The 10,125-nt window shown below is 37.4% G+C and overlaps 1 protein-coding gene across 10 annotated transcripts; it reads left to right on the top strand.

Annotated features, from left to right (window-relative positions):
- The first annotated feature begins 275 nt into the window (after window positions 1–275).
- On the top strand, window positions 276–3,964 carry LOC133735572 (DDT domain-containing protein DDR4-like). 10 transcript variants are annotated; one of them, XR_009859136.1, is made up of 9 exons: window positions 277–660; window positions 771–894; window positions 1,148–1,474; window positions 2,587–2,640; window positions 2,762–2,869; window positions 3,057–3,163; window positions 3,246–3,405; window positions 3,474–3,566; window positions 3,698–3,964. XR_009859136.1 is itself a non-coding variant. In XM_062162970.1 (9 exons), the coding sequence occupies exons 5-9, from the start codon at window positions 2,744–2,746 to the stop codon at window positions 3,728–3,730; spliced, it is 522 nt and encodes a 173-aa protein (XP_062018954.1). In that variant the 5' UTR covers window positions 283–660; window positions 771–894; window positions 1,148–1,474; window positions 2,097–2,163; window positions 2,285–2,743; the 3' UTR covers window positions 3,731–3,964. The 10 variants fall into 10 exon arrangements, 8 of the variants coding, with proteins under 8 accessions (XP_062018954.1, XP_062018957.1, XP_062018958.1 ...); XM_062162970.1 differs by adding an exon at window positions 2,097–2,163 and having other exon boundaries at window positions 283–660; window positions 2,285–2,869; window positions 3,695–3,964; XR_009859135.1 differs by having other exon boundaries at window positions 276–660; window positions 1,148–2,640.
- The last annotated feature ends 6,161 nt before the right edge of the window (window positions 3,965–10,125 follow it).

Below are 10,125 nucleotides of genomic sequence, written 5' to 3'. Positions count from 1 at the left end.
ACAATGGTGGATAAAAGATGTTGTCTCATTGTTTTTAATCACACAACAGTTATTACATCTCTGTTGTGCAATTACTCTTAATACAATGGTTGAAAAATATGTCGTCTGATTGTTTTGATTCACACAACAGTTTTTTAGTTGTCTATTGTGTGACTTTGTTTCAGACAATGTACTGAAATTGATGTTGTCTGAGCTTTAGGGTTCAACATGACTGTCCTTAACTTTTTAGAGCCCGCCAGTATTTTTGGCTCAAATTCTAATTTCCCTCTCACGAATTCATATACCTATATATCTCTCTCTCTTCTTCTCTTTATCCTCGCCCAAATTGCCAGTCATTTGCCTCTTATCTCTCTCTCTCTCTATCTTATGCTGAACAAGATTAGATTTGAGCGTCAGGTGTTCGAGAGGGCGGCCGCACAAGGAAGGGGGAAGGACCCATCATCGTAAACCTCTCTCAGATCCAATCTCTCTAGCTGATATGGACGGCCTCTGGCTCTCCCAATGCTACCACAACCACTCCGAGTTTATGACGACAGCCGCCAGGCCAGCTCAACAATTTGTCCCCCAAAAATACCGAGCCCCCTCAGCCCGGCAAGAAGCAGTTCATCATCGAACCCTTTCAAAGCTTTGGCCTCGATCCCGAAGCTCGCGTTTGTCACCGTAATTACCTACCACTCTCCCTTCCCCAATTTCGCCTTGATTTTATGAATTTGTTTGTAAATTTGAGTTTGGGCTGATCTTAATTGCAATTGGGTTGACTGGAGTAGCAGACAGGTATATTGGGGAGCCCTTGGATTGCCGTCATCGCAGCCGTTCCTGTCAATCTCTGTTACTGTTTCTGTGTAATTGGGCAATGGCGTGCAGGCCTACTTCTCCTACCGAGTAACCACCAAGGTAGTTTTACTTGATTTTGTCATTTTATTTTGTTGTTAATTCTAGATTTTATTGGATTTTGGTTAGGGTTTATGGCTCGATTTGGTTCTGTTGATTGCTTAGTTGACAATAGATACTTGGCTGATTGTTAGCTTAGACTATGAAGTTTCATTGTTTCTGTTTATTCTTGGGTTTTGTCCGAGTCAAATGATTGAAGCATGAGGCTAGGTGCATGTCGAAAGCTAATATGAATGTAATTGTTTACTGCAAATAGAAACGGTGAAGGCTCCAGAAGCAATGGCGAGCACTAATTCTACAATGGTTGTAGTTGAACAAGCTATAATTAAATTGAATTGTTAGCTATAACTTGAAGTATGTAGGACTGTTAGCAAACGGGTAGCAAGACTGAAGACCTCCTCTCTCTCAGAGCCTCTCTCTCTCTCTGATGGACTGTATGCTCAACCATCTCTCTCTCTCATCGCAGTGACCACCAGTTGACCACCACCGCAGTGACCGCTAGTGGTCACGAATCAGTCGTGACTTGTCTCCAATACTATTCCTCTTTGATTCAGTCGCGATGTAGTTCTAACAATCTCCAAATGTACGATCTCAATCATATTCAGTTCTTCCTTCTTCTTTTTATTATTTTTTTATTGGGTTTCTGAATTGATTGATACTTGCTAAAATTGTTTGGGTTTCTTGACTGGGTTTTTGGAAATTGTTGTTTCTAATTGATTATCTCTCTGAAATTGATTGTCTGGGATTGCTAATTCTGTGCTATTCTTGGTTTGGAGTTGAGTGCTCATCAGATGGGAAAGTCATCAGCTTGTGAGTTTTCGTTTGTTTCCTTTTGTGTGCCTCTTGTTTTCTGAGATTGAAGCAAATAGCTCTCGAGTCAGTTTGAGTTTTCTATGGCAGTAAAGAAAATGAGTTTTGTAGATATGTTGGGTTTGTATATTAAGCACTTCTAAATTGATTTGTGGTGGGGGTTTCGTAGGAATATCATGTAATAAAATTAACCACTCACCTTTTTGAGCTTAAAGCTTAAAAGTGATTTGGAATTCATGAACTTGTAATGATTTAAGAACACGGCAGCTTTTTATTGGTGTTGTCCTTAGAGTTGCTTTGTGCCAGGATTTTTAATTGTATTGATTTAGAGGCTCTCAAAGAGTTTTGGTGTTCTTAATTTCATGAGCTTGAAGTTGGATGTGATCAACTTGCAGGAATTTGAAAGATCTTTGTCTTGGTGGAACATTGGCTCCTGGGGAAGCTGGTTTACATAAAATCCATGTAGGACTATAATTGGTTCTAAGTCCTACAAAATGCATTCCAATGTTCCTTTTAATGTGTTTTTCAGAACTTTTGCTTTAATGTATTACTCTTGATCTGAATTGGTGCTTCTTTACTACAGAATTTTGCGGAATAATTCTTTTACTGGGAACATGTATACTTTCTTCAGATTTTAAATTTTAAAGTATAAGGATTTAATCAGGTCAGACTTTTCTATAGGGCTGCTGTGTAATAACAATTCCTGTTCTTTCAGCTATTTAAGCTGTGTGATATATATATATATTCAGTTTTCTTTCCTGTTTTTTTGTTCTTTCAATTTCCTCAAAAGAAGTATGGTGATATTCTTGGCAAGGCAATTGAAATTTGTATTCTGTTACTTCAAGCACTATTCCTCTGTTGACAAATGTATGATTGCATATAAAGCTCCTCTTGATCCCAGCACTACATTAGGTGGTTTATGGGAAAAAATATTCCAAGGTAATGATTTTATCCTTTTTTTTTTTCCTGAAATCGAGTCTATTTAATTTAAATCATTTCAAGTTGAAAGAAAGATTGAGTCTTGGAGTCTTTGATAACTGTTATGATCTTTCCAAAACAGGCATCAGCATTTTTAATAATTTATCCGGTAAACAATGCTATTAATAAAGAGGGGAATGAAACTGAAAGAGCAGTGGCATGGGAGAAGGCCTTTCTTGAGTTGGCAAAGGTTTACCTTTCTGTCATTCAGTTATAGTTTAGTGTTTGTGTACATACCGGATATCTTAGCTTTATGTTACCAATTGTTGTTGCCTGAACATGTCAATACATGTTCCAAGTATATTCAGGTGTCTGTTCTGTTTTTCCCTTTAGTTTCTGGTTGTGTGAAATAATTAACTCATTCTTTTTGTATCCAGCAAGATGATGCAGTGGCTTATATTAATGATGCTCTGAAACAAGGAACTGAAATTTCTTCATTCCGCAAAGATAAGATAGGAGGAGACGAAAAGAGGACTTCTTATTGGTAATGTTTTGATATGTTACGATGAATTTCATGTGTTTAATAGCAAATTTGGTTTTTATATCACTTTCTATATTTATGTCAGGTATGATGGAAATACAATTATAGGTCATAGATTATACAAGGAAGTAACTGTCATTGAGTCGAAGACAAAAGTTAGGAGAAAAGGGTGTTTGAACCTACCAAATATCAGTTTCCAGTGGGAAACACTAGCAACCAATCTCGAGGAATTTCAGAAAGTTATGGTAAGTCAAATTTTTTATTTATTCCAGTACTGAAGTCCATCATTAACTATTCCTTGGTGTAATGACAGGATGAACTCTCATCAAGCAAAGTTGCAGGAGAACGTGATGCTGCTAAGACTATTGAAACTGATGCTATTCCTGCTCTTGAGAAACTTCAGAAGGTAAATTTGCTATCTTTTTGTGACTATTAATTATAAGAATGCATGGTTAATCATTAGCAGTTTAGTAGCAATTTACCAGTGAACTTTATTAATAGTCTTATTCTTGCATACTTTGGTGTTCATATTAGCAGTTACAAGACGGCTGCCAGTGGATTCTCTGCTAAGCTCACTCAACAGTGAAATTAAAGGCTGTTGTTGATGCGAAAGTAAAGGTTGTTGTTGATGCAACTTCTGCTGGCATCTTCATTGTCATCATAAAGTGTGTTCTTCAAGACTTGGTTGGTTTCAACATTTTACTAAATTTTGTTAGAAAACTAGTTCTGTTGATGTAATGACTTTGTTGGATATATGGATGAATGTATTGGATTTTAACATAAATGAATGTGTTTTGGATGTGATGTCATTTTGAATGTCTATCATACCGTTCAATCCAGCTAAAAACTATTGTCCAATAATTGATCATCACAAAATGTCTAACAAAAACTGTTGTATGAGCTATCTAACTATAATACTATAAGGACTAAAAAAACGAGAAAGTCATTGTCCAGCAAAACAACAAACAACAGTTTTTTGGAGAAATCTATAGTATCAGTAATGGATGGACAATGGGATTTGCAAGTACATATTGTCTGACTAAGCCTTTAGACAACAGCAAGTATATAACCCCCTGTTGTCTGGCATAACCTTCAGACAACAGCAAGCATATAAGCCCCTGTTGTCTGGCACAGCCTTTAGACAACAGCAAGCATATAAGCCCCTGTTGTGTGGCACAGCCTTCAGACAACAGCAAGTATATAAGACGCTGTTGTTTTTCTTGGTGTTCAGACAACAGACAACAGACAATATAGTAGTCGCTGTTGTAGTAAACTTTATCAGACGACAGTTTTTTGGTATTGTCTGATCCATGAATCAGACGGCATTGAGATAGACAACAGCAAAGTCTATAATCAGACGACAGACGACAGTGAAAAACTGTCGTCTGATTGAAAAATTAGTGTAGTGCATATTTGAATTGTTAGGTTAACGATTTATATGATTTTGCCACTGTGTGACTTTTGTGATTTCCTTTTGGGAAAAGAGTATTGTTTTGGGAAGCATGGTATGTTTTCCTTATTCTCGAGTCGAAAGGTTTTCCTCGTGTTTGGTGTGAGTTGTGCGGGCTTTTATCCCGTGATTTGGTGTGAGTTGTTTTGAGTTACTCATATGGGCTTGCAAAAGCTTACCGGGTTTGTTGTGTGACAACCCGGTGCACCATTCCCACAGTGTAGGGGTTAATCCTGCAGGGTAGGATAATCGGGGCTGAAGCTGAAGTAGTTTGTTGGCAGTAGAACAGGTAGGAAGCAAATTTGATATGGCTTTGCCATTGTTATGACTTCCGCTATGTAGTAAACTCTGAGGAGCTTTTACGTTTTATCTTGTTGTTGACAATTTAATTCGTAAGCTTATGTAATATATGACTCTGTGGGCGGGTCAATATTGACATAGTGGGTTCAGGGCATCAATATGTATGTTGTATAAAGGGAAAAAGTTTTCCAGGTATTTGGTATTGATGGCTGAACGTTCACGCATGTATAATTATGGGGTTATATATCGATTTTTAATTGTGTTAAAAATCAGGGGCATGACAATGTATATCTCTGAATCTAGATCCCCATAGAGATATTCTGTAGCCACATCCATAAGCTCACTATGCCAAAAAAGCTATCAGACGACGCGCATCAGACGACAGAAGGCTGATTTTCTGTCATAAATTAAATGTGTTGTCTGAATATACAGAGAAACCATACTTGTTTCATTTTGAAAATATGGTCAGATTCAGACAACACTTATATGTCGTTGTAAAAGATGAAAATATTTCATATCTAACTCTAGCAAAAATTTTGGAATTCCCTCCAACTACATCAAGTGCTTTCCCTCTCAAAGGTCCCAAACCCTAGGTTAGAAGTCAATAGGGTGATATTCAGACAACAGTTTTAAGAAATTGTGTTGTCTGAATAATGTGAGTTTGACTTTTCTTTTAAGTCTGTTTTGACATAACTGCAAAACACTTCGTGTTCCCACACTCAACAACTCTGTCTAAAACTGAGACTATAACCAAAAACTTTAAAAACACTACGTCTCTCTTTCTGCTACGCTTTCTTTGACTGCTCCGATGAGTGTTCTCTCTTCGCTCTCTTCTCATCTGAACTCAAAACCCAGACTTCGTCAGCCCTAGTTTTCTTCGACAATCACATAACAAATTCATCCCCATGTCAATCACTTTTTGAAACAAACACAGAGAAACCTCTCCCTCTCACGCGTTCGCTCGTGTTGGTATTCAAATTGTCAATTTCATTGGTCTCTCTAAACCAACCAAACCTATTGTTTCACTATTGTTGCTAAGCCATTCGATTCACTATGATTTGATTTAGGGTTCCAATTGGATTCGTTTTGGGTTTTAGGGGTTTATTTGGAATTCAATTTGGGGATTTAGGGCACCGACCGCACTGACCGTCTCATCGGTAACTCTTGGTCCAGCGGCATGCGTTTCTCCAGCGGCTTGCCCGTCCACAAATGGGTCGTCACCAGTTCAAGGGACTGTCCACCCGTTTCTCATTTACAAGAGGTTTGCTTAAATTTTGGTCATTCTCCATTAAGAATAGCTACTTCGACGAACACCCTAACTTTCAATTGGTTATGTTCCCTCTCAATTTGAGTCGATTTGATTTGATCCCTCAGACATCGAATTGAGAGGTTCATTTACAAGACGTTTGCTCAACTGGGTATTGTTTCTAACCATGTCTAAAGAGATATGATTATATATCCTTGTTAGCTTACTATCTATTTTTGTTTTCAATTGCCTTGAATATTTGATTTGTGGTTATTGTTTAGAATTCTGAATTGTTACTTTTCTTGTTCAACGTTTGGATCTTTCTTATCTAGGCATGTAGCCATAGTTGTGGCTATTTGAATTTGTAAGCTTTTTCTTATCTGGGTCTTTGAATTTGATTATGATTCTGGTGTACAACTCTGAATTCCTGCGTATCTCAATCAAAGATAGGATTTTTGTTATCTGGGCATATGGGCTTAGTTGTGGTTATTGCAAATTGTGTTAAAGTTTAGGGATTTTTACTTATTTAGAGGTTTATAAATTTGGATTCTCTTTGGCTGGACTGTAGAAATTATAGACAGGCTTGTTGCTGAAGATGTTCTATCAAAAATTGGAGAGGACAGTTGCAGAATTAACAGGAAGGTCTTTTCCTCTTGTCTTTATTTCAAGGGGAAATTACTGGTCACTCCCTCAACTTTTGGGGCGTCGACAGTTCAGTCCCTGTCATTTCAATTTTAACAGATTACTCCTTGCACTTTCAAATTGCGCCCAATTTGGTCCAAAGTGACTATTTTACCCCTCACCTTTTTTTTTTTTTTTTTTTTTAATTCTTCAATCTCTTTTCTTTATTACTTTTTCTGCTTCTCTCTCTCTCTCTCTCTCCCCCCTCTCCTATAAACAAAGAGAGTAGCCAATTTGGGACCAGTTCAGTCGCAAGACCAAAACTGACCATAACCACCACCACCAAGCTCTCTCTCTCTCTCTCTGCTGCAATCTTTTCTTCCTCTTGTTCCTTTACCCAAACACCTAGCTCATCAAAAGCCTTTTCTTCTCTTTTTCAGGCCACCATAAATACCACCCATTCCTTCGGCGATTAGATTGCGAAAATCTCAGGAAACCCAAAAACCAGAGTCTCCTCGCCGATGGTTCAGTGATCCGGGAAGTCCACGTGGATAGCCTTGATCCCCGTTCCCGCGAGGATATCTGCGCACAGCGTTAAGGGGGGTGATAGGTCGTGATCGAGAAGTTGCTGGAGGCGACGATGGAGGACTTTGTGGACTGGCAGGTGGTCGGCGACGGTGGCGAGGGGGGGTTGGTGATGGAGGCCGGCGAGCCGATGCTGAGGATTGGGATTGCTTTATTAATCTCAGTGCTTTGGATTGATTGTTTTCGGGTAATTTTGGGTTTCAGAGAAAGAATTGGGGTTTTGTGAGTTTTGTGAAATGTGGAATCGCTGTTTTGGGTGTTTGGATTTGTGGGTTTTGTGAAGATTTTGGTGGTGGTGAAGGTAAGGATCTGAGGGATGTGCAGGTGGTGTTTGCGGCAATGGTGACGATATAGGTGGTGACCGGGAACTCACCTTAATCCCACCACCATCTCCAGAATTGGGATTTGTGTTGTGTTGCTGGTGATAGCAATTCGAAAAGCAACAAGGCTTTGGATTAGAGAGTCATCCTGGCATCCTGTATTTACGAAACTTGTGGGAAATATTGTTGCCATATCAGGCTTGAAAAAGAATTGGATGAGGAGATTACAGAGAGACAGAGAGACCGAGAGAGAGAGAGAGAGAGAGAGAGAGAGAGAGAGAGAGAGCGGAGAGCGGAGAGGAAAAAAAAAAGAGGAAGTGAGGGGTAAAATAGTCACGTACTTTAGACTAAATTGGGCGAAATTTGGAAGTGCGAGGAGTAATATGTTAAAATTAGAATAACAGGGACTGAACTGTCGACGCCCCAAAAGTTGAGGGAGTGACCAGTAATTTCCCCTTATTTCAATTTTCTTTCATTATTTCTTGCTTTCAAGTCAAACTAATTTTCTTTGTGAATTTCACAATGCGGAAGTCTGACCATGAATTCATCAAGGCCAATGATTTATTTTTACATGAAGGTGATTATGATTCCTATCTTGTCATATTTATGTCTATATGAAGTACAAGGATTTTGAAAATTTACCCCTAATTCATTAGTTATTTTGTATGATGCTTAGTGCTTACTGTTACTATAAAACAGATTGGTGCAATATCAATGTACTAGGGGCTCTCTTGGTATCTTGAACTTATAAATGTTGCTGTATTTGGAATGTGCTCTTCAAACTGTTGAGTTGTGTGCTTATTGCAATGGTAGCATTTAGTTATGATTAATCTACATGAACACTATAAAAATCTGAAAATCTTGGCAAGTTATCTAATATTATATGGAATTTGAATTTCTCTGGAATGTTGGGGATAGGTGCAGCCTGATTCCTTGGGGTCATGCTGATTGATTTTCCTACAACATGGTACTTAACTACATCTCAGACATTCAATTTATCTTTTGCTTAACTAAATGAATGGGAAAGATGGGGGAAGAAGTGATAAAAGAGTTTCTGGATTGACAACTGGCATGGTTTGGAAATGTACTCATTTTGAGTTTCAATACTATAGTTGCATGTATCTGTTTCATCACCTAATTGCAATTGTTATGGTTTGGAAACTTGACCAATCCTGGTTTTGCTATAGCTGCAATTGTTATGGCTAGAGCCATCCACATAATTGTGCAGCTTGTACCGTAGTACATAGGAGAGTTCGATCTATACCGCTCTGGCATATTTCTGCTCTAGAAATAATGTTTCAAAGGTTTTTTTGCTCAAGATTTTTTTTTTTTTTTTTGTTGCTTGCTTGTGGTCTAGTTATATTCTGCTTAGCCTTGTGAAATGAAGCTTGAATAAGATGGACGGTTCTTTCAGGTTGGAGAATACAATTTGTATACCGGAACCACGTTGGATTTCCTGAAACAGAAGTGAAGTTACATGAATCATGACTGCTGGGAGGTAGATCTTGGTCATTATGAGTTTCTTCGAAAATTCTGTTAAGGGTCAGTAAACCACTTTCTGATTTGTTTTAGTCGATTTTATAATCTACTATCAATTTCATTGTCTTTCCTTGTGAATAACATGAATATTAGTTTATGAGCTTCTTTCTGAATTATGACTAAAGTTGTTTTTTTTTTTTTAAACAAGAAGTTATCGTGTCAGTCAAGAAACTTTACTCTAAAAAAAATACTTCATACTCCTAGGAAAAAAAGGACAGATACATATAAAAGCAAATCAATTGTTGTCAACTGATAATCAGAATGTGAACCAGATACTAAACATAGTACATATATAATTAAGTATAGGTTTCTCTAGTTTGTGTACATGTCAATTATGAAATACATGTATAATCAAGTAGTTCTCAATGAACTTTGTAGTTAGATATTGTTAGCCAAAATTTTAATAGGAGAAGTTCACAACTACATCACAAGCCCACCCACCAAAAATTGGTGTCTATTTCTCATACACACTTAAACTATTTCACTTGAGCCCTTTTGATAACGCTAAAAGTAAGCGCGCAATTTAACCCTGCATGTAGTTGTTAGTATAGAATAAGTAGGGATCGTTCTAGCCGGGGATTGAGGGTACACCTGTAATTGTAAAAACAAATAATTAATTAGTAAAAGTAAAAAGTATTATTTACAAAAAGTACATATACAAATAACAAAATAAAAGGGGGGTTTAAGAATTAGAGTTTTGAAAATTAAAATAAATAAAAGAAAGAAAATATAAAAACACATATACAAGGGTGGAACGCAAGGAATAAAGATCAAAACCAATTCCATGTAATCAAATTCGATTCAAACCCTATAATTGATCATCTAAGTCATGAGAAAGGAGTTGATCATGTGAAATATTCGAAAGCAAATAATTTCCCATTTTTTTACTTTTCAATGCTAATTA

This window comes from Rosa rugosa, chromosome 3 (genome assembly GCF_958449725.1).
Source record: "Rosa rugosa chromosome 3, drRosRugo1.1, whole genome shotgun sequence".
Classification (NCBI taxonomy): domain Eukaryota; kingdom Viridiplantae; phylum Streptophyta; class Magnoliopsida; order Rosales; family Rosaceae; genus Rosa; species Rosa rugosa.
Note: the sequence above shows the minus strand (reverse complement) of the source record. Positions and strands in the feature narration are given on the sequence as shown.